This window comes from Gymnogyps californianus, chromosome 1 (assembly GCF_018139145.2).
Source record: "Gymnogyps californianus isolate 813 chromosome 1, ASM1813914v2, whole genome shotgun sequence".
NCBI classification, from domain to species: domain Eukaryota; kingdom Metazoa; phylum Chordata; class Aves; order Accipitriformes; family Cathartidae; genus Gymnogyps; species Gymnogyps californianus.
The window spans coordinates 205,458,578-205,483,820 of NC_059471.1; the positions used below are offsets into that span (position 1 = coordinate 205,458,578).

Genomic DNA, 25,243 nt, shown 5'->3' on the forward strand with positions numbered 1-25,243 from the left:
GTGGTTTAACCAGTACAGGCTGTTAGTTCAGAGTATTGAAGATCTACTCTGGAGTCCTGCTTAAAAACTGATATCAGGATAATAAGCACTAAGTTTAGCAATGGCTTCTCTGAGCTGTCTGTTATGGGAGATGTATTAAATGGATACACAGTTAGGCAGCTGGAGCTCTGCGCCTTTGAAGTACGTGCAGGAGAGAGCTCCAAGATGCTGTGTCCATGCTATGGCATGGGTTGAGCAGTGCTGCTGGGATCACTGCGTTTGAGAAGCCTCTTAATAAAAATCCTGCGGAGTGTTTGCTCTCCTGTGTGGATCTCCATTTCTGTGAGCAATATAGAAGACAACCATTCATGATTCATTTAGAATGAAACAAAGCTAAAAAAAAAAAAAGCTCAGGCAGCATCTAGATTTGAGCTTAACCATAGATCAGGCTTTTCAGGAATGGCGAATTTTGCTGAGCATATTAAAAGACTGTTTATTTCGTCCTACTAGTTTTACAATAACTGTGACTGTTGACTTCAGTGGATTTGTATAATGGAAGTAAAGGCTAAAATTAAAAGCAGATTTAAACCATGAGTACAGCTAACTTTGTGAGCATTCTGCTTTAGTAGTTGTGTGTGGACCTGAGTAGTTTAGTTTTCTCTATTTTTATATTCAGTATTGAAAGCATTCAGCCATGATATTACCTACTCATTGACTTTGCCAGATAGATTATGGAAAAAAGTAAGTGGTTTATTATGTTACAGGCTCTTGGGTTCTTGGTTATTTGGGAGAAAAATAATGTAATCCAAAGAGTTTCTAATGGATTCTGCAGGTATTTCCAGGAAGACAGCCTGTATGTATATATAGCAGATTTGATCTATTAAATGTTTGTCAATTATGTATCTTCTTCTGGGAGACTTCCTGGCCACTTCTTCAGCAGATATATCCTTCCAACACACTGACACCATAGTCATTTGTAAAAAATATCAATGGTCCAGGCAGTGTGTCTATCACAGGGCATGTGCTGTAACTTCAAAAAACATTAATGGAACAGATTCGCCTCTTATTTTTTTGTACATTGCCTGTGATTATTGCTATCGTAAATTAGAAGTATTCAAATGTGTTCTCCATCATTCACACTTTCAAATTAGCTTTGTTGTTTTTTTGACATATGACAAGATGCTGTCTGTAATGAAAGGCACAACTTTCTCTTTGCTGCTCTACCCACATGCCTATGCAGTCTTTCTCTTTCTTGATATTAATAATTTCCATCCAGTTACATTCTTTGACACATAGTGCTTTGAAAATGCTTAGTATATGCTATAATACTCAATGATGATTTATATCTTGCTTATTTAGTGTGTGAAATTACATCAATAGAGGAGGGAAAGCCATTCTCAATTTGTAAACACAAAGTCCCCGGACAGTATAACCATCCAGATGGCAGTGAGTGTGAATTTTGCATTTTGATTGAGATGGTTAATACTGATGTGAAAACAACAAAAAAACCCCTATGTTGGCAGAAAATTGCCTACTGACTATGCATCTGGCAATGTAGCAGGTACGTCATTTATTCCAAGGACAGAGAACATGTCACACTTAGAAAACGTAACCAAGTGTAATGGTTTCTGACTCTAATCAAGCAGAGTTTCTTTTGTGATGAATGGAAATTGAGGTGTTCCCTACTTGCAGAAAGTATAAATTGGTACAACAACCAGTAAGGAAAAAGCAGTGAGCTGTTTTAAATTTAAATAATTGACCAGAAAACATATATACAATCAATACTGCAACCAAGTTATGTTAATGCTGAAGTCTTAGCACTTTCAAGAGTGCACGCTCAAAAATTATAGCCCAATACATGCACAAAATAGTTTTATGACTGATTTAATTGAGCAATTACTGCATTTTTGTACATAAGAGCTAAATAAAAGGAGGAAAAGAGATCATTTTGAGAGCCTCATGTTACTTTTCTTCAATGAGTGATGCTGAAATGTAACAGCTGCATTGTATTCTACCCTCATTCTTTGTGCAAATTTCCTTTTATCACAACTGAATCATTTTTTTCTTCCTCTTTCTATTTTAGTTCATAAATTTATAGATTTTAGCATCCACTTTAGTTTGCTATGAAACTAAGAAGCCCAAAGTCTGTGCTATGAAAAGGGAACAGTTTTAACTACTGAACATTGCATGCTAATATTTTTTATTCTCTGGATTCTTTTGTTCCATCAAATTTAATTCAACAAGTGTCAATGTAGGTGCCAGCAGACAGAAATGAGCTTTTTAGAAAGAATATTCCATCATAATAGTCTGGTTAGAGAAGCCAAAACTGTATGCCAACATTTTTTTAAATGATCATATATGTTAGTATCTAGCTTCAATGCTGATATTTATTTCTTTACAAAACAAAAACAAAGAAAAGGAGATAAATCTAACCTTAATAAACAGTCAGGCAATGCTTATCAATAACTAGTTACGGTAAGGAGATGGGGATTAGTTCAGGAATTGTAAGGTAAATATGAAACTGTCTAAAGCAAAGAGTGGGCTGTCCTTGCAAGATGATCTTCTGGGTCGCTACTTGCAAGTGGAATTTCTCAGAATTCAGTCTTGGGCACAGTATCATTCAATGGTTCTATTCATCACCTTCATTAATGATCAAAAATAAGAATATACTAATGGAATTTTTGGTAGCAGAGGCTAAAGTATGTCAAGAAGGAAGAAAGGCAATCCTTGAGGACATGAGGACTAGGAACAGGGTAGAAGTTAGAGTGAACTCCATTGCACTGGAGGGCAGTTCCTTTACAGACGTTTGTCAGAGTCTGTGTTTACATCTTGTAATCATCTCGTCGTCTTCTAGATGGTGTAAAAATCCTTCCCGTTCAGAGCTTGCACATGAATGAGAACAGGCACCACCTCTACTATATCATGATTGCTCTTTCTCATAGCAGCCACTTAAATTCTGCTCCTGCCATCTAAGATGTCCTTCATGAGTCTCTAGGTCAGAACTGTGACTCCTGAACCGAGACGTTCAGCTCATGGTCAAGTCTGTCTGGGCTTTTCTCCTTCCACAGCCTCCAGGTTTCTAAGGAAGTTCTACACTCAGGGGGAAAAAATACCGGGCACCTTATTTATTTACTCATCTAGCCTTTCTAGTGGGCCTGAGGTGCCACGACTGAATCATATGGACTGTTTTCTGAAGAAAGAGCCCTCCTTGAATGCTGGACCAGTTGACTTACTTGGTTTCTAGGTCCTATGTCAATGTCACAAAGTCTGTGGCAATGCCACTGCCTTGATTAGCTGTTAATGGAGTGTGCTATGAATGTCTATGGTTTATTGATATCTGCATTGTATTCCTAGTGCAATATATGGTTTATGGTGGGAATAATGATGGCTACCCATTAGGGTACCTTTGGCCATTCCTTGCTGCTGTTCTCAGGCAGCAAGCACAGATCCTATAAGTGACATGCTGGTCTGCTCTTGCTTACCACTAAGCAGTGAAACTCTAACCAAAAGCTGTGTTTGCTTCTTTTCCCTCAGAATTGCATCTACTCATTGTGTCTTTTACCCTTCATCCCTGGCAAGCAGACCCAGAGGTTAGGGAATTTTTTCAATAATCTGGAACTTGGCACATATCTAATCTTCCTTATCCAAGAAAGATTGGTTCAGCTTAAAGAATTAATTTGATTCTCCAGCTATGGAGAAGACCTATTAGAAATGATTAGAAGTTTATGGCATGAGAGAGCAAAAGTGTAGCTTCTCTAATATAGTAAGACAAAGATGATTGTGATGAAGAGATATTTTGCACAAGAAAAAACATCCTTGGAAAATTGAGGTTGGAAATAAGAAAAACCTCCCAAGCAGTGAAGTTTTGGAACAGTCTTCTCGTGTGGCCAGTGGAGGCAAACAATGTGATTTATTTTATTATTCATCAGAGAATTCATAAGGAACTGAGGACTGCAGGCGATCTCCCAGGTGAACTCCACATGATGATCTTGAAGGCAATAGCATTAGATAATTCTCTTACAGAAAAAAACAGCTTCTCCTCCTCACTCTGTAAAGGCTGCTTGAGAACTCCTTATTCTTCTCAGAATAAGGTGCCTAATCATTTCTAGATTTCACAGTCTGTATTTATTTATTCTTATGATAATGTTGTCTTTTAGCTTAAGCAGAACTTCCTTCCCCTTGATTTTTTTAATCCCTTGATATATTTATAGAGCAGTCATATCCCTTTTCAGGGGACTTCATCTCCAAGTCCTTATTATTCTCTGGAAAGAGAGACTTTCCATTCTCCTTTTCACGCTAGGAGCCCCTCTGGATGTGACTGCAATCTCATTACAGACATATTGATAAAGCAACAGTGAAACTCTTTTTATTTGGATTTTTCTATCAGGTCTTGAAAAATTCAAGTTGAAAAATGAGTTTACAGAGAGAATTGGCTTTCCTACCTCTATTCAACCTGTTTATTTTTAGCTGAGTATTACTGAATATGGAAGCAGTCCAGTTTACATCCTGGTTTGATTTCCTGTTTACATGAGCCAGTCTGGTGTCACCATCGTATTTCTGGACCACTCTGGAAGCCTGTGTGCAGCCTTCCTTCCACCTCCGAGGAGAGCTGCCCTACACAATAGAACTATTGTTGTGCTCGCTGATAACGAAATATGAATATTGTTGAACACAGTATATGTTGGGCTTATGTCACTTTGTTAAATGTGCACAGACATAATGGCAAACCTCTCACTGAAATGTGGGAGAAAATTCACATTAGAGAGTAAAGCCAGAACTGTACCCACATTTGTTTGAAGTTAATATAAAAACAGACCTGGTCACATATAGGGTGGCTCCCTGTAGTACAATTTTCATGGGCTTGAGGGGGAGGGGTGTCTTTAGTTTTCTTTTTTTTTTTTTTTTCCCCATCTGGTTTTGTTTCCCAAACTATAAAGCTCACTATTTCCCTTAAGAGACAATTAATTTTTTTTTTTTTTTTAAATCTACAAAATAGTCAAGAATCTGAACTGGCCATTATGACTACTAATGGTCATAACAGCAGGCATTTCGCAGGAGGAACTCTTAGGGAGCTCCGTTTCACCAGCATATCTAGTGCATTAGTAGCAGCAGTCTCAGTCCTTGTTATTATTATTTTAATAGGATTTTCAGAAGACAATGGAATAGTATGTGCGTCCAGAGAATGCTAATGCCAGGTAAAAGAGCAGTGTTTAATCTTTTTGGCTCAGCTTTTGTCTAATCATTTTTAGTTTTATTTGCAGTAAAGATGCGTTTTAGAGAAGTGGAAATACTTTAATTTGTATCGATTTATATAAAACTAGAGACAAACATTACCCTGAGGTTTGTTTAAGGCCAATACAAATATTGCTACACTAATGGATAAGAACCTTGAAATAGAACTGGTAACAAACAGATTAATTCTTTTGTTCTTGAGGCTGATACACAAAAACTAAACCTGATAAATGATGTGAAGCTCATTCAGTTTTTACACATCTTTCAGGTTCATTGATGCAAGATTTTAGTACCAAGATTTTTTTATTTTTTTTAAAGGGATACTGCAAAGTTAATTTTAGTTCAATTACCTGTTTTCAAGATCAAATTTTGAATGAGTGCCTCCCATTAGGAAATCCAGATTCTTACCTTCTGTCTTTTAAATGTGCTGATTTTTTTAATGATGCTTTTTCTGATACTTGCAGGCAAAGATTTGAGAGCAGAAATACCTAACATGCCCTGTGCACAGGCTTACCTTCTGCTGCTGGTATTTCCATTTCAGATGTGCTGCAGCCGTGCCTGGGGAATACCCTCAACGAAAGCTTTGTCACAAGGAGGCAAATGAGGCTCCCCCAGAGCAGCCCACCGTAGTGCTGCAGCTGGCTGCTGGCCGGCAGCAAACCAGACCTGTGTCACGTTGTGTCAAATGTACGGCGTAGTCACAAGATAGAAATATTCCCGCTTCAGAAATCGTATGTCCAATTTTAATACCGTCAAAAGATACAGATGGAAAATGGCTCCTGATTTTCCTGATGTTATGTCCAATAGTGCGAAGCAGGTATGCTACTGAAATCAGCATTCCTACATTAAGAGTGACATGTATAAATAACTGTCATCAGGCCTCTCAGTGATTTACAACGAAACTATAGAAAAGTAGCTATCGAAAGGACAAACAGCAATTTATTTGGGGCCCATATACTATTTATATTAATACTGTTAATATCTTGCAGAAAATATTCATTGTATTCTGAAAACCCCTTTTTTTACATTCACAAAAATCAAACACAATACCTCAATCAACAGAGTATATCTTTAATTATATGACAATTTTAAAAATTTTAAATCTGGACAGTATTTCACAGCTGTTTTCTTTTTAGAACTGGTCATGGTAGAGGATTATAAAGATGACCACAATGCACACACTTATTTTTGTTTCAGTTGCACGTTAGCAATACCTAAAAACCACTTTAAACCTGAATGCTGCTACAGTGAGTACAGCAGCAGGAACAAAATTTCTTCTGTGTATGGAAACTGTGTGTGTATGGGGGGTGTGTGTGTGTATATGTTACAGTTAGAGAGGAATCCAAATTATGCACTGATTATGAAACTCAGTAATTATGATCTAAAATATTTATTAGTTGTATAAGAAATGCCACATTTAAAGTGTTTTAGCAATACTGTGCAGTGAATCCCAGAAGATGGTAAGTAAATAAATAAAAACTAAGCAAGCCACATAAAATTAAATTGTAGTTGTAGTATTTTCAGTGGTAATTATAGAAGAGGACTGTCATTGCCTAACTGAGAGTAATAGAGGCGAATGTCAGGAAATCCAGCGGTCACATGGCACTTAATTAGTATGAACGGAACATATTATACAGACACTGATCAGGTCTTTATGACTCATTTAAAATGAGATTAGTTTTGAGTTTAAATCAGAAATTCAATTTATTTGTTGTATACAAAGGATACAATGCATCTTCCTCAGATTTATTGTCCACAATGTCCTTTGTGTTCAAATTGAGTATTTTGAGCATCCATGGGGATTCCTCTTTGTTAGTTTGTTACTTATAATCTAAGTGGTCAAATTGTAACCGAGGATCTGCCAGAAAACCCAATATGATTATTTTTATCTTCTTCGGAAACAGAAGTGACTAAATACCAAAATGTTTTGAGGGTCAGAGTATACAAAAAGTACTTGATGCTGATATTCCTGAATGTTTCATTTAACTATTTTCAGCCAGCATGAAACATTTTGACATTTGTGGAAAGACACATTGCATTTCAGTTTGCCATATCAAAGACAAATGTTTCATCTGGACTTAGTTTTTATGTGTACCCTTGAGCTGTTCAACAGCTTCCTGCCATTTATACTCCACGCTCCAGTTCTTTCATGTGCTGGGTCCCGATCCCAAGTTGTACTGTCTTCAGTGGTAAAGACATTTCTGCATCTGTAAGTGTAACAGTGCGTTGTTTTTGTCAGAAAGCAGAAAAACTTTGGCAAAATTGTTTCCTGTGGAAAATTTTTTTACAGAAACAGCGTTTTCCATTGAAACACCACATTTTTAGAACACTTACAACCAACTGCACTTAAAATACATTTCAAGAGTGTTATTTTAGAACCTATGAATGTTAGCATCTAATTTTTATCCTAAATGATCCTGATCACAAAAATATTTTTCAGACTCTCAGTATAGATAAAATTAATTGGGGTTTCATGTACAGGACATATTGATCATAATTTAATTATAATTACAGTAAGATGTTAATAATTACACACCACTGTAACTAATAAGTTACTCCAAACAGGTAGTTAAAATCTAAGAGTTTGTAGATTATTGCAAAGGGGAGGAGAAATTGGTGAAGTGAGCTGTCATTGTAATGTAGTCATGCGAAATTGCAAGGAATGCACAAAGTCTTGTTTTGCTAGACAAAGGAGGAATCAAACCATAGGAGATGATGCCCTTACTCAGAGCTGTAGGGTTCTTTCAGCCTTCCCTCCTACCTCAGTTCTTTGATTTCTTTCTGGAACACAGTTTTGGGTAGATGTGCACTGGGTTTTGAACACGGCTCCAAGCCACACAGACATTGCAGCCAAACAGCTTTGAGGTGAGCTTGTGCTCCATCTCAGTCTTTAGGGAAACCTCTGAAGCTTGGTAAACCAGGACATTTGGTACTCCCGCCCATTGACTGGGCATAACCATGGTATGCATGCTGGGAAACACATTTACCAGTTAACACATGCTTACCTTGTGGGAACATGAGAAGCCACCTTTGAACAGAAAAAACTGGCTGCCTTCCTTCCCTGCAGCAGCTGGCGTAGTGCATGGCAAGGCAAAATGAGATTAATAGCAGCGAAGCTGCAGGTGATCTACTTGCTTTTCTCCAAGGACCATACTTGTATGGATTGTTAAGACACAACCACAATTTTCTTCTACAGATTTTGGTTGCAACTTCCTGTTCTATCTATAGGGTGAGTAATTTGCCCTGTGTCTCTCTCTTTTTCCGCCTCTCTCCTACAGCTACACAAATACACACTCATGCACACATGCTAGATTGGTCAGATGTCTGGGTTTAACCCAGACAGTTTGAGTTTCAGATCAAAAGTCTCAGCTAAAGCACTGCTTCTGCTGCTGAAAGTTTAGGTTTCTGTGTTGACAGCAGAGACATGAGACAGCCTCGAGCAACATTTGCAGGGCTGAGGGAGATAAAACTGGTGCTATTGGGTTTGTGCTCAGGACTGTCTGGCAGCTCTCGCAGGTACGCATACATATGCAAACAATGCGAAGCAACGTTCTCCACCCAGCTATTTCTAATTTCTTTGTTTCATATATGCCTTTGTTTTGGCTGGCGACACATGCCTGGTTTGGGGGGCTTTTTTTTCCGTCTGAGATTGTATATCGTTGCTATCAGTTAACCCAAGTGAAAGGTCACTGTTACACTTGCTAGTCTACAACAGTTTATTACAACACAGCGATAGATTACGAACCAAGCCAGACTGATAACTGGGTCCTTTCAACATGAGGCAATAATGATGTGAGATTCAAATGCAATAAATCATCACCTCTCCTTCTCTCCTAATCAAGTCCTCTGTAACTCCGTTCTGTGAATAAATGAGCAGAGTGAAGAAAACCATACTACATTCAAGATTTCAATTGGTTGCTTAGTCCCAAGTATCACTTTTCTAAAGTTACATGCCATCTGGCACTGGGAGCAGGTTTGCCAGGGCACTGCTGAGTAAACTAAGCAACCTTTCTGAAGCAGACGGAAATCAAGCAAAGTGGCATGAAAAGATTCTATGATGATCCAAGTCACAGCTATCCTTGGTGATCTCTGTGCCCTTTCTATCTATATCTGTCTTGTTTCTGTATTTCCCTTTAACGCTGTTTTTTGGTGGGGGAGAAGGAGGAAGCTTGGAGAAGGAAAAGGAGAGGGATTAAAGCAAGAAAAGCAGGCATCTTTGTGGCTCTTCAGGGCTGATTGATTAGCTTCCTTACGGAGCCTAGTGCAAAGGACATGGAGAGGAGACTGAGCTCTGACAGTTGATGTGCTTGTGTGGGGTGCTCAGGCTTCAATAAACCTCAGCACAGAAGAACCGATGCCCTTTCCCAGCTCCTGGATGTGTCCTTATGTCTGCTGTACATAAGGCTCCATGAACATCAACTGCTAAAAAAATAACCCTTTTATAAGAGGCTGAAGTCTGCAGCAAATCCTATGAGAATGTTAACCCTCTCAATTTTCCAACCTGCCCCTCTGCCAGGGATGACTGCTTCTGTAGCAGATGCAGGAGAAGGAAACGTGTGTCCGTGCACCAGCAGCTACAGTTCAGGGTTCTACGTCGTAGCTCAAAACTTGTCTTCACTAGGAAGATGATGAGTTGATGGACATTGAATTGGGCTGAGGGTGGTAACATGCCATTTTGCCAATTCTGGTGTAGAGGTGGTAATCTTTGGCAGTCATCTAAAACAGCAATATCTTACACCACCACAGGAAGACCAAGCTTTTATGTAGGTTTGTTTCAGTAGCAAAGCCAGCTTAATTGAATCATCTGAGAAGAAAAAGCACAGTTTTTCTATGGGTTTATATTGCAGCTGAATCAGTCCCCTGAACTGGTTCGATGTATTGTCCAGCAAGCGGCTGTATTGGTGCAAGTACAAGTGCAAGATACTACCGTGGGTGTGAATGAATAGTAGAAAATGGGTGATTTGGTAGGGCTGCTTTAACCGGGTTATGCTTCTCAGCATGGACCTTTATCATTAGTCTGTGTGACAAAGTTTTACTGGATCAACTACATCAGTAAAGGCTGTGTAGTTCTTCAGCAATAAAATTATACTTTAAAAGACTTTACTTAGTATATTTATTATGCTAGAAGGCTATACACCCCCCCCCCCTCTAAAATTATGTTGCTTTGCTGAAGCAGAAGTTATAAATGTAATCAGGACACCAAACATGAAGATGTTTTAAGGTTTAACTTTTTCACATAAAAGAAAGGCAGAAATAGCACTCTATCTTGCTGCCTCGTCATGTTTTGACATTGCCAAAACATCCAACATCAGGTAAGAAAGAAATTTTAAAATATTTTCTGGTAGGAAGGCCCGAGGTGCCTGAAGACATCCCCGCTGCAGTGCTGAGCGGTGGGGGGGACCCTCTTCCTGTCAGGACGTGTTGAACCAGCCCTGCACCGCACTCCCAGCAGTGTCGCTTACTGCGACCGAAAACCAACCCACAGCCCCTTACAAACACCGACGAGCAGCACTTCCGCGTTTCATCTTCGCGTGCGGACATTTTTATTAAGTGTATATATATATATATATACACGCGGGGAGCAGTCCCCGGTCAGGAGTCCGCGCCCGGCCTGTCACCTGCCCCGGCCCGCCCGCCTGCCCGGCCCGCCATCTTCCCGCCGCCCGGTGTTTACCACAGCGGCGCCGCCCGCGGCCCGGCCCCGCGGGGAGCCCTTCGCCCCGCCTCGGTCACCGCCACCGCAGGGACCCCCCGGGCAATTTCCACGGCTTCGGGCTTCCCACCGGAGGAGGGAATCCTCTTCCTCCGGGCGTTTCAGTGGGACACTTCATGAGGAGGCGGCAACCCCCAGCCGCGCAGCCCTCCCCCGCTGCGGGCCGCCGAGCGCCGGGGACGCTGACTGGCGCGACTACAGGTCCCGGCATGCCGCAGCGCCGGCCGCTGCCTCCCGGCCCCGGAGCTGTAGGCACCCACCGCCGCCCCATTGTACTCCAGCCAGAGGAAACCGCACTTCGCTCCGCTCCCCTCCCCTCCCCCCCCCCCCGCCTTCCAAGTGGTCCCTTCCAGAGCTCCATTCGGCGCCCTTCGGAAGGTCCCATCCGTGGGAAACGGGAGGGGCCGGCAGACCGGGGCGAGGCGAAGACCGCAACGAAGTTCTCCCTCGAGGCTGGGCTAGCCGGTGATTAGCGTCCTCGGCCACCAATAGGACGAGGCGGCCGTCAGAGGAGCCAATGGGCGCGAAGCAGGGGCGGGCCGGTTCCCGAGGAGAGGCGGGCGTAGGAATCGCCGGAGGAGCGGGAGTCGCGCCTGCGCGGGGGCAGGAGGTGGGGACTTCGTCGTGTCCCTGTGTCGGCGGCGGCGTCCAGGGAGGGTCGGGCGGAGGGAGGGGAGGATGGAGCGGGCGGCCGAGCGGCCGTGAGCGGGGTGGGGAAGCCGCGCCGCGCCAGCAGGCCGCGGGGCAGGCCCGGGGGGTGGGAGAGGAGAGGAGAGGCGAGGAAGGCAGCCGGGTGACGGGCTCCTGCGGCGGAGGGGGCTCGAGGCGGAGAGCAGGCGGGCGGCCGGGGCTGGGGCTCCCGCTCCGCAGGGCGGCCGGCGGGGCAGGATGAGCCAGGAGGAGATTCTGAGGAAATTCATTAAGCGAGTCCAAGCCATGAAGGACACGGACCACAATGGGGAGGACAACTTCGCCAGCGACTTCATGGTGAGGGGCGGCGGCGCGGCGAGGGGCGCGGGCAGGGCTCCTGCCTCGGCTCCTGCCTCCCCTCGGGGCGGGGGGCGGTCGTCCCGCCGGGGGGGCCGAGGCGCCGGGCTGCCCCCGCAGCCCCTTCCCCATCCCCCTGCGAGCAAGGAGGCGTCGGGGGGAAGCATCGCTTCCCTGGGAGTGAACTGCTATTGTGTAGCCCCGAAGCTCAGCCGGCTCCCCCGTGCCCACCACCACTTTTTGAGCTCGACGAGGCGGGGGGGGGGGGGAGGGGGGGGGAAGGTGGCCGCCTTAATTTACCCTTCTTCCTGCCGCCACCCCCCGGGAAGGTTTGTCACCGCAGCCCCCTGCCTCGGCTCTTCTCTGCTTCTGAGGAGATGGTAGGTGATCGGCTGTTGCAAAATTAAACGGGAGCCTCCGCCCCCCCCCCTTCCCTGAGCAGATAAAAGGGACAGAGGCGGCTCGGGGAGGTCTGTTAGTGCTTCCTCGCCCTTACAGCCCCGTTTCTCGCGGGGTTGCCATGTATAATGTCATCTGGGGATAATCGGACACTCCTTCCCTCCTTTCCCCCTTTATCTCCCCCTGTAGCCGCCTGCTTGAGATTTCTCTTCTTTCGGAGGAGGTGTGTTAAATGTATTGAATAGTCCTTGGAGGAATATTCATCTTCCCTTCCCTAACATCTCCCTGTGCTCCCCATCCCCCATCGCAGCCCTGCCTGTATCCCTCGTCCTTTCTTCCTTCCAGATCAGTTCACCGTCAGCCTTTGGTTAACGTGTGTGCTCGGGGGAAGAATTTATTGGAGCATTAGCTCTTTTCCTGGTTTATTTTAGCTGTTTAATCGGGGTGTTAAAATCTTTGAAGAGATTTATCGTTTGAATAGATGGTCTGAGCTGTGAACAATAATTTTGATTGGGCAGATGTCGCTGGCTCTTTTCAATATTGTTTAAACACTTAAAATACAGTTTGACCCACAGAACAGCTAGAGATGAGCAGGTTAGCAGCCTCCGTATACATGTATCTTTGTAGCTTATTTTATTATCTGGCACTATTTGGGATTAAAACCACATCGTTAACCCTTTAAGCTGTCAGTCTTTGCTAGTCGTCTGGGAACAAAAAAACCCTGAACCTCAATGTAAATGTCGCATCAGGGATTGTCTGAAATGTGGGGAGGAGGCCGCGGATGTTGCGCAAGGCGGAGGGGCGTTGGGAGTGCTGGCAGGTCCAGGGGTGGAAGAGGAAGTGGAGTGGACTTTGGGAAGTAACGAGTTCATCCAGGATGGGGTGGGAGCCCGTGGGAAATCGGCCACGCTCTTTGGGCAGGATTTTGCAAATACTGAAAGTATGCTGCCGAAACATCTGAGCGTGTGGGAAAGGAAGAGACAAATATGTAAAATGAAGAACGGCGTTGGAGCGATAGGACACTTCTAAATTTGTTTCGCTGAATAGAGCATCTGCACACGAGAATTTAAAGGTTAAATACTTTGACAGAACTGTTTCATTAAATGATAGTTTTAGTAATATAATTGCTATTGAACACAAATTGACATCTTGTCTTGTACTGATGAGTCTTGTTCACATAAACTACATGTAGTTTAGAGAAAGGGTGGCCTAGACTAGTGGAAAATGTGGGGTTTTTTTAATACCCTTTATATTAAGTACTTTGTACTAGATCTCCTAACCCACTTCTACCATTTCATATCTGATAAATAGCCTAATGTTTTAGCTTTGTTACGGTCAAATGGTATACAATAGTTTTGTCATCCTTTCTTCTAAGTAGTGGCACCTCTGTATGGAAAAATAGCTTTTGTTTCAATTTCTCTATTTGACAGCATGTTGTTTCTGTAGCTTTCAACTGTGTAGTCAGTAAGCTTTCCCATCGCTTTCATAGAGCAGCAAGGAAAGAGAATGCTGCTAAAAAATGGGAAAATAGGATTGTAGGAAGTAATTGGCAAGGCATTTCAGGAGAAAGATGTATTACCTGAAACAGTGTTGAATGCTTTGGGAAGAACTGCATTCAAAATTTCTTTTGGCCTCTTAACACTATTTCAAACTTTCATATTTGATTTTTGCATAATAAATTACAGGAAAACCAGGAAACTAGGATACTGATCTTTGGCCTTAATATTCACATTAGTCTCAATATTCACCTCCATGTACTAAAGCAGATATAGATTAATATGGCAACAAGAATCATAATTACTGATTTATTTAGTTTTTCATTATGAACATGTTGGGGTATTTTGTTGGTTTTTTTAGGTGTGTGTTTTTGGGTGTGTGGTTTTTTTTTAATAGACCTATGCTTATATGCTCTTTAAAATGATTGAAAAGGGAGAAGAAAAGAGAGGTGAAGGGGGTAAAAAGCTTCAGTATTCTGTTTTCTTTAAGATTTAGTAGAAATTTTTCGGCGCGGGGGGAGGGAGGAAGTTGTATTTTCTTATTTAAGTGCAGGATGTACTGTTGCTGCTAAGCAGTGGCAGATTTGTGGAATAGGAATTGCTGTTACTCATCGCTTCATTTCCAAGTCAAAATGGAATCTAAAAATAGGAATGGAATAATGGGTGAATGCAATTGAAAACAATTCTTTATTTTCACATCTTTATTGCCTTTGAATGTGTTGAGTAATAGCCTTGCAGAATTCTGTTTAGGCTTGAGTGAATGAACTAAAAGTACTTGATAGACAGGTGCCAGGGAGTGCTGGAAGAGAGGGTAGAGAAGCTAGAGTTATGCGCAGGTAGACTGATTAGTCTGGCTGAACGTTATTGAAAGTCCATAGTGTAGATGACTAAGACTGCTATTTAATAATGCTGTTGACATGCCTGAAAACATGTTCCACTTGGAAGGTGGAAAGTTGATATCCCCCCCCCCCCCCCCCAAGATAAATTGCATAATCTGGGCACCAATAGGAAGTTTGTTACTGGAAATCAAATGTATTTAATTAGTTTGCACTAGAAAGTAAGCAGGACTTATTAGTAGATCAATTCAGTACTATGGGTGTGCACAATTAGGTTTAACTGAAGTGAATAGTTTGAAAATGGTATAGGCTTGCCTGTGTGTTTTGCCCATAAGCATGTATCTGTGGATATAGGGGCAAGTGGGCTTTTTCCTAAAATAATGTAGGTTAGGATTTTACTAGTATGGTTACAATACATCCAAGAGTATACTTTTTCCTTGTTTTCTGCTGACATTGCTATTTGGGCAAAAGGAAGTAAGTATAGATTGCTTCCTCTTGGTGTTTCATGTTGTATGAATACAACCAGCCTGGTCTAGATTCTGATTTTCTGTAATGAACATGTGTCTTACATCAAACAAGGGTTGGAAGTCAAAGCTCCATATGGAGGTAAAGAAAACAGTTTTTCTAGATCCTAGATTTTAGAAAGACCTCAATAAATATTTTTTGCTGATTTTCATTTAATTTATCCACAACTAACAGAGTTTTGTTTTCTTATGCAGTAGTCTCAACAAAAGCATTCTGATGCTCTTGTTTCTATCGTTTGTCTGATGTAGATTGCCATTGTTATAGGAGAACTGAAATATGGATGGTGTAAAGCTTTACCTTAAAAAAATAAGATGTTATGTTTCAAATATTTTGTGGTATATGACAGTCTTGCGTAATCTTCTGTGTTATATCTCTGGCTAATCTGTTGTCGTGGAACACAGAATGGCTGAAAGTGTTTTTGGTTTTTGCCATGGGTACTGTGTAGGGGACCCTCAGCTGTTAACTTGAAGGTAGCGGCGTCAAAATGATCCTGTCTTAGATCATCAGTCTAAATAATACTGTTTTTTAACAACTTTGCAAGGAGTTACTAGGTACCTACATCTGGTCTCAGATCTTTTTATACCTTTCATTCAAGAGGTAGAGCTAACTAACTCAGACAACTGAATATTGCGTATCTGTGTTCTGTTCAATCCATCTAAGCCGAAACTCTTAGGTTTGGAGATAGCAAAGAACTTGATGTGCTGTTTTCTAAAGTATAAAAGGGGGTTTAAATAAGTAATTGATTTGATGGAAACAGATAAAAAGGTAGTTTCTATGCTTTTAACCTCTTGATGGTTTTATTTTCAAATTTTTTATTTTTAAGTACTTTTACCTCATTGTTCTCTGAAAATCCTATTTTGAAAAAGGGGAGGTGGAATGTGCTTGACTTCTAAGGATAAAAGCTAAGCTGATCATAAGCAGTACTACACCAGATGTTATAAAACTTGCCTTCCCTGTTTTGTTTTTTTCCAGGGAAGTACATCTTTTCTAAAATGCCTAAGACTACTAGAAAGGAATTAGCAATCTAGACTATTCTAACTCACTCATCAAGACTACTAAGATACATACTGAAAGTCCATGTACTAATGGCAATCGTGACATTGATTTTGTTCTAATTCCTGTACATTCTGAAATAGCATTAAAGATATTGCAAATATTATATTCAACCATAGCCATGGCACTTGGGAAACACCCTTCTTAAAAGCTTGTCTGTATATTAATGTGCACTTGTGTAAACCTTTCTCATTCAAATACCGTTAATGCACCTCTTGAGTATCTGTGAAGGTATTTTTCAAATTTATAAGGCAAGCAGATAATCTGGAAACTTAGTGAAGAAAGATAAGAGTATTATATCTTTCTGGGTTATTTTTAAGTTTAAAAAAACTAGACATTTTTGGAAATTATGTTTTCTAGTATTTATTTACTTAATGAGTTTCATGCTTGTAGCACATAGTTTGAAATGTGAACTCTCAACTTATGCTTTATCATATATGTTATAAAATACGTGGTCTTTTCAGGAGAAATAATTTTCATCTGTTAAGGCTAAATTAGGAAAAACATGGGTAGAATCAACTAGATGTTAAACTTTCTTGAAACATCAAAAAAAAGATTTAATTGGTGTAAATATAGATTTGTATGAAATTCTTGTAAATTGGGGACTTTTGAATGAACATCAACAGTTCTGAGCACTTCCCTTAAGTGTGATAGAAAGAGTAATTGCCTTGGAGAAAATGACCCGTAAGTATGTAGTACAGCTGATCTGTTATAAGAAGCTCTTACAGATGTGTTAATAGATCATAGACAACTGTCACTTAAGATATGCTTTGAGCCTTTTTAAAATTTCAGCATAAAAAATGGGTCTGTTACTACTCATCTTCCATATTATACTTTAATTTGAGTGTTAATGTATTTTTGAAGTTTTATTGGCATTAACTGTATTTCAGCTAGATGCTGTTAATTTGATTGGGGGGGACACACACCAACAGATTGCTTCACTGTGAGCAGTGATAGTCATCCAGGCCATTCATAAAGCTTCATTTACGTAGACTACATCTGGTTGGAGCAATATGGCTGAATAGTAATTTCAGTAACCCTTAACTTCAGAGGTCTCTGAAATTTTGTGAAATACTGTTCTTTAAATGTTATACAAAACCACAACTTTCTGTGAACAACCATTCAGTTTAAATATTCAGCTTTTTTGTCCCTTTCTGAGGAAATGAGTGCTATTCCTGTTGTTTCAAAGATGCCATTCTGAATTTTCACAGAGGCAGTTGAATACAACCACAAAGCTGCTATAGTGACCCTCGGGTATAAGAACTTGCAAATTCTGCCTAAAATTGCAGTAGTTCTTCTGGGCAAATGAAACTAAAACAAGTCAGGCAATGCTCTGGGTTGTGTCAAATAGCTTGTATGGTATTAAGTTCTGTTTGCTCAGTCTCTAAAGACAGCAGTGTGTAAGTCTACTGTTCTTATGGAGTAAAGGGTTGTGTACTGATTTTGCTGAAAATTATAGAGTTGTTCAAGAGGAGCAAATGGTAATCTTGACCTTGCAGCTCAAGGCATACTACATGCATTCCAAATAATTTGAATACCATGTCAAATACATACTTTGCTTTTATTCTGATCTCGATCCTACAGTGCCTTTTGCTGTACATAGTTATACATATATATACAGATAGATACATATAGATAGATACCTAAATAACTATATGTAGTATAGGTGTGTCTCATGTGACCATAGCTCATCAACCCTAGACCCTAGTGTATAGTTCTGTAGATCTATGTACATGGAGAGATATATGCATATACATGTATATATCTGGATGTATGTGTATATGCTACTCTGCATGTAAGTGTGACTGATTGCTATAGTAGAAATTTCTTGTTTTGAAGTGTACATAATTTACCTTAAAACTGCAATAGCTTCAGGGTATTTTTCCTTGATGTTGTTATAGCTAAATAGAAGTTATCAGCTCTGCAAGCAGGGAAAGGTTAATTTGAATCTTGGTCTTATAAAACAGACTTCATTTAGGGAGAGGCATCAGTGTTAAAGGTCAGATACAGAACTGAGTAAAGTGTAAGTTAATTGGGTAGAGCAGAAGCTCTTTGTGCCGTTAGGAAGTGCGGTGTTTGCATCCTGGTATTTGCATCCTGGTATTTTCCTTGGGCTGTTTTACTCCACAATTGCTACAGTTATGCCAGTGCAGGCTTGGATAACTCAGCTGTGTATATTTGCCCTAAATGAAGTATGGATATGGATTTCTATTTCTGTTAACTAGCATGTGAATGTTGCAAAGAGATTAAGCTTTGTTTTCCTGCTTCATCTGGCGAAAAAAGACTTGCCAATATAAACTTAACTCATGAATTATTTGTCCGAATTTGAACAGACGCAATGTGTTCACGGAAGGAGAGCACTCTGGTACAGCTGTGGAGTTTTGGATCCAGAACCGGGAGCCCCAGAGAGTGGCTGTATTGTTAGAGTACTGTCTCGAGTCCCTCTACATCTTCGAGAAACAAAACTGTGTTCAGACCCAATACTGCTGAGGCAGTACCAGTACAAAGCTAGTAGCTTTACGAGGGAAGCTGAGAGTGCAACAGCAATGTAAGAAAAGAGTTAAGAGGAGAAGAGCACAGTGAAGTCCGTCAGACTTTAGGACCATCATTCTGGGTTGGGAACCGTTGTTTTAAAGTATCTTTGAATATTGATGTCAGGATGTTTCAGTCACTGTGAGGTTTGCGTAGGAAAGTTACTGCTTGTATCTCTGAGGGCCTTGTTCTAGCTACCCTTTTGCCATCAACTTTAGAATGAAATAATTCTTACACAGCTAAAAAGATAAAGTAGAGAAATAAGTTTCCCAAAAGGTACCAGATAAATAGAGGTATAAATGGATGACCTAGTTTGGTTGACCTAATTTTTCCTCCTATCTATCCTCCTACAAATTGATACTTTTAATTTCTTTAAAAGGTAATTTTATTGGTGGTAATCAATTTATGGGAAGACTTAAAGGCAATATTGCTCTAATGGAAGTGTCTTGTGAAAGAAAAGCCTAGAAGAATTGAATTATCAGCTGTAAAAAGTAGGAAGCTGATGTAGCCAGTTAGTTCAATGGGGGAAAGTATCTAGCTATTATAAGAGGACTGAAGCCATGAATGATGTTGCCTCATGGGCTAGACATGTCACTAGGAGCGAAAGCAAATAAAGATACATGTTTCATTCATTCAGATTTCTAGAAGGAAGATTCAGTAATTTTGGAGGAAATCCTACCATGATGCTTCTGACAATTTTTTAAATTTATTTTACTTCTGAGCTCCCTTAGTCCAGTAAAAAGAACTGAATTGCCTAGTGTTAGGGATGTGCCAAGGGCAACTATATTAGTAGACTTGAAGTTGTAAGTTCTGTATGGATTGGTTGGCTTGTTCAATTTTTAATTTGCTATGATTTGGAGAAATCCTAACACAGTTGTTAAGTGTTCATACGCATATCCTTATAATTTAGGTTCCTTTCTCTTTGGAGGAAGGGCTATACTCTTACTTTTTATATGTTGGAGAGCAGGCCTTGATTCTTAAACATTATTGAAATATTAGTTTTAATTGCATGATCTTAGCTATGAGTTTTGGTGTCTAAACTCATGGGTTGGAAAGCGTCAGTCTCTAAGGAGAAGTTAACTTAGTTAAAACCACATTGCTTTAAAGAACATATGCACTACTTCATTCTCTTTTATTTAGTTATAATACTGAACTTGTGAATTTTAAACAAACTTTTTTACATTAATTTCCTTCTTATGTAGTCTTGTAAGTTGTAGCTGGTTTTGTTTGTTTTTCTAAGGTCAGAGTACAGTGGTGCCCTCTTGAATAATTTTGCATCTTGCTGCATTTGTCTGTCTTGCTGTCTTGTCATTCTTACTGCCTCATGTGGATGACATCTGCTTCTTGTTTTTCATCTGAAAACACACAGATGTTTTGTACTCTTTGTGATCACAGGAAGAACAGCTTCTATGTGGATCAGTGAGATTGAGAGCAATTCTTTCTTTGGTTCTGAAGAGGTAGATGACCATCTTTCAGCTGTGCAGCTAGGCTACGGTGGGAACAAGGGGCCAAGACTTTTTCTTCTGGACAGCTAATAAAGGACAATCAATGGGAGACTGAAAAGAATGTGGTACATGAGTGGCATTGTCTCATCTTCCTGCTTTTATTGAGGTTGGGCAGTTAGCACCTCTGCTCTCGTTGCTAGCTTTCATATCTGCTATAGGGTCAATATCATGGATGAGAAATCCATTTCTTGTGCTGAGCTGGATGTCTGCAGCTGTTGAGACAAGGTTCTGGTTCATGCAGGTTTTGGCTGGACTTCAGAGACCAACAGGCATGATTCCCAGCTACTCACCACATTTCAGAGTTTCAGGGGGCTGTTGGTCCAGAATTTTCATATTGTTTTCCATTGTTTGATTTTTATTTTTTTTAAATAGATGTTGTCTTCCATTTTTGTTAGTGTGGCACTATTTTTATTCCTCTCATAGTTCTTGGAGGACACAGCTATCTTTGAGCAACTGGGTTCCTAACTCAAGGGATGCTACATGGGTTTCCTGTCTTTAAGCGTTCAAGGGACTTGCCACTGTAGATTATGCATCATGTTGAAATGACTGATTGCTGTGGGAACTGCACAGCTCTTGAGAAGCCTAAGTGGTGTTCCACTCTGTCCTAAATGTTTCACTTCTTATTTGACTGTATTTGACTCTCTAATGCATAACCCTGTGGTGGAACAGGGTCTTTTTTTCCTTAAGGCACTCAGTGTTCTGGTAGTATATGTGGTGCTTGGGTATAGCTTCCTACTTAGACAGATTTTCTTACTGGATTAGTTGTCCAGTATCTGCGTGGTCTTACTGCACAAAACTGAGAAATTAATTAACATAAAAAGCAGAACAAACAAAGAAAAACAAGGGATACGAATAGCGCACTCCACTTAGACTGTGGATAGGTTGGGTTTGTAAGTTGATGACTAGCTGCTCTGTGAGTGAGTAAAATAGATCGTGGGGATGACTCAGTGGTAAATGTATTATGTCCTGCATTTTTGCAGTGCATAGCTTTTTTTACTGCTTTTCCACGTGTAGAAGGTAAGTCTTAATTCTTCCTTGAATTTTCTACTTGAATCTTTGCCTTCCTGCATAGGAAGCAGAATTACAGCTGGAAGCTGTGCTTTCATTATTAGTTACTCCCTCATGTATATTCTAGTAATTTTAGCAAATAGGTAATTGTTAATTGAAATTAATACAGTTGTCCAGTAGGAGTACTCGAGGGAATCATTTAGCTGAAAATAAAGCTGGAAAATGAAACACTATTCTGGAGGGAAGGACATATGTAGGTTAGTTTAACTGCTTCAAAAAGCTGAGAATTCCCGCAGAAATGAATTAATTATAAATTGCCTATAGGGTAGCACCCCTATTGCACAAACTGTTAAAGGAAGGAAATAATCTCTTAGATATTGTGAGTTTCCCCAGATAGCTGTAAGTATTTGACAGTTTCTTCTAAGACTTCCATTTTTAGTAGTATAGATGGTTACACAAAGCCGCGTTGATTTTTATTATGACCAAATTAAAATGTAAAACTAATTTTAACTCATGTCCTGTGAGGTTGCATAAACATAACTGTGCGTAAATGTTAATGGACATATAGGGAACTCTATGTAAATGTTAAGGGAGAAAAATGACTGATTTTAGGCAGGTGGAAGGATCTTGGAAGTACTTCAGGCACTCACTGGAATTTATTTTAGTAAAGAAGTGCGTCGTTTTATAGATACTTTATTTTTCTGTTATTTCTGCTTCATGAAAAGTAGGCCCAGAAGGGAGAAATGTAACTTGCATTGTTTCCTTTAACAGCTTTTTGCTATAAAATTGGAACACAGGATCTTTGCACTTAAAGCTTTGGACACGAGTCTGTTTTTCAGACTGAATGTTCTGAAGTAAATTGTCATTAAGCTGGATGTTAAGCTAGTCACTCACAAATCAATTGCAACCTTTTATATTTTCCTTATAAACAGAAGAACTTTTCCAAAGGCTATTCCACAGAACTGTTGTGGGAATTGCCCTGATATTCTGTAGTAACATTGCTCCAGTTGCTGCTTCAACTGGTGCCAGATACTTTCTTAGTATTTTGATTAAGATGATGAAATTTGAGCTTTCATTTCTTTTCTTTGTGTTTTGTTACAGTGAAAATGCAGCCTGCAAATTATTTAGGATGCCAACTTCCTATTTTTGTTGTTCTGAAAAGAACAGGTAGAAACTTGAATACATGAAACTGTGGCAGAGAGAAGCCTAGTTGTATTTCTTACAAATTACAGAAATCTGTAGCCTATTAGTAAATGATTTAAATAGAGAGATCAATAACACTGAAAAAATGTATGTGTCCTAAAGTCAGCAAGCTGTTGCCATAAATCCACGTAGAAACTGTAATTTCCTAAAGGGAAATGATATTTGCTTCTAAAACGCTAGCTAATTCCGTAACTAATTCTAATATGGAATAGCCTGAATGAGAGCTTACATTTGGTAACTTATATGTTATTAAACACTATAGCAGTTTTGGTACAAAGCTATAGCAGCGTATCTTTCTGGCACAGCATTTTAAAAAGCATTAACACTGTTTAAATTGGTGATTGTGTGAAAATGAAGCCAGCATCCTGTTTGTACAGTCTTATAGCATACATAATAGGCTTCCCTTCCTGTATTCATAGAAAAAGTATTCCGTGTCTGGTAAAGTAAGGCAATATGATCATCCAGTGAAGAAAGTATGTGGATATAAAAACTTCAGTGATGGTATTTTTAGCTCTTTTGGATGAAGATAACTTCCAGACGTATTAAGTGTACATCAGGCCAGGATCTGTTTAGAAGTGAGAAAAGTAGCAATCAAGTAAAAAGGGAATTCAGTGCAGGGATATAATTAGGTAGTGAACTGATTTATTTCTAGAGAGACAGTACCTTTGAGCTAAAAATGACCATGATTTTAGTCAGGTAAAGGATCTTGTAGGGCATGTCAGGGAGTCACTGGAACTGGATTCAGTAAATAAATGCAAAAATGAGTTCCTTCTATTCTTGCATTTCAGTGCCATGTCCTTTAGATTTTATGGGGCCATTGTATTACTTACCACTTCAAAACCTCCAGAACTTGATCCTGAAGTCAGGAGTTTCCTGAATCACATACTGATGGTGTAGATTTTCAGGTGTTGTTCCTTGCAGACTATTCCAAGACAAGTGATAATAATGCAGCAGACAATATTTACTTGTAAGATTTGTATGATTTTTTTTCTGCCTTTCTCTGTTAACAGATTCTTGCTAGTGTGGTATTGGAATTTAGCGTTTATTGGTAACAACTGAGAATGTGAAATGTTCTGTTTGTAGGAATATAGCTTACCAACTTTATATGCTGAACAGAAGATTTGTTTGGATAGAGATCACAACCTTCTCTCCTTCTGGTGGTAGGTCAGCTTAATGGGTATATGATTGTCATATTGTGTGGAAAATTAAGTACATAAAACCTTTTATTTAATTTATAAACTGGACTTGAGAGAACCTCCAGAAGAAAGTTGGGGAACTTCGGTTATGCAAAGTGTATTGTGATTTTTAAGGGTATCTCAAATGCTATGGAAGGATTTTTGCAGAAGAAAAGATAGAAGAAATGCTTGCTCGTGTGGGCTTCCTTTTGCATTCATACTGCTGTCTTTTGATTTGTCTTTAACTTGTTGGATCTAGCTTCTGGACTTTGTATAAACAAGATACCCTTTAGGAATTCTGCATTTATGTCAGCTAGTAGTTGAATCATCCCTGCAAAGTGTGTAGTTTTCCACTAGACATAGTACCTCTGTCAGACCTTACGCAAATTGCAATATGTATTTTTGATTCAATAGTTATCAACTCTGACATATCTTGGATATTTTATTTACATTTTGCTTCTCTCCCTTTTTCTGTTGTGTTGCGTTTTTTTCCCTTCCTTTCTTCCCTCCCCTTTACTCCTGTGCTTGTGCTACCTTATCCCTGTACTGCTAGAATGACTTCCTTATTTTTTAAGCCATCGTTTGTTGCTGTTTTTGGAAGACAGAGGCCATTGCATGATGAGTGGAAAACCACGTGAATAAGTTAAATATCTTTCTTCAACTTTGTCTTTGCCTTGCTTTTAGACTGGAAGCTCTTCAGAACAAGCATTAGCTTTATATAGGTTGTTATGGTTTTAATGAACTGAAGGCAAATGATTGTCTATAGTGTAGTTTGGTACCCTTTTAACCTGTGCAAGCATAGATTGATTGATCAATTGTTGGGTTATAATAAGAGAGAAGGTATATGAGTGGATTTCTTGCTGGGTTTTGTTTTGTTTTAATTAAATGGTCAAAGTCAAACTGGCTGGTCTATTTGAGTCTGGTTTTAAATTCAGAACAGAATAGCTTAGCCACACATTTTATTGGCTGTATTATCCTCTTAAAGAGAAAGTTAAGTTTGCAAATGTTATCTAGCTCTGATAATCAACATTTTTTAATAAGTAAAAATCTTAGAAGTGTGTTAGCTCGGGACAATGGGGCAAGAAGCCTGGGAAGCAGGACAATGAGGCTTAACCGGAGTGGTTAAAAGCATCTGCAGGGATTGAAAGGGTTTCTCCAAAGCTATTTTGAATGTAACAGGCTGTTTTCTCTGCATGTCTGAAAGTTGGACTTTTTTGATTCTTTTTGGAAATGGTCTTTGTAAGCATCATCATGCACACTGTTCCTTATGAATTTTCATGTTACAGTTTGTTCATTTCACCAGGATTAATATTTCAGAGTTTGCACTGGACCAGGTAATAGTGCTTATGAATCCCTCTCCTCAGAAGAGGAACTGTAGTATTGAACTATTGTCTAAGCTTGGTTGTTACAGAGATTCCTGGAGACCAAAGCCTACTTTGAGTATCTTGAAATAAATGTTGAGTCCTGACAGCTACAAGGGCTGCAGTCAATATTCAGAGAGAATAGCTGTGCAGCTTGCATTGGGGTCATGATGCAATCTTCTAGTAAGTAGTGTACTTGAGCGTTCTCACATAATGTACTATTCACCGTAATGCAGCTA

General features: G+C 39.9%; 1 protein-coding gene across 2 annotated transcripts in view; it reads left to right on the top strand.

Annotated features, from left to right (window-relative positions):
• Positions 1–11,782: 11,782 nt before the first annotated feature.
• PTPN12 (protein tyrosine phosphatase non-receptor type 12) overlaps positions 11,783–25,243 on the top strand; it is an 80,432-nt gene continuing 66,971 nt past the window's right edge. For both annotated transcript variants that reach the window (XM_050909184.1, XM_050909191.1), the window contains exon 1: positions 11,783–11,911. In XM_050909184.1, the coding sequence (XP_050765141.1) occupies positions 11,813–11,911 (99 nt within the window). In that variant the 5' untranslated portion in view covers positions 11,783–11,812. The remainder of the gene's footprint in view (positions 11,912–25,243) is intronic.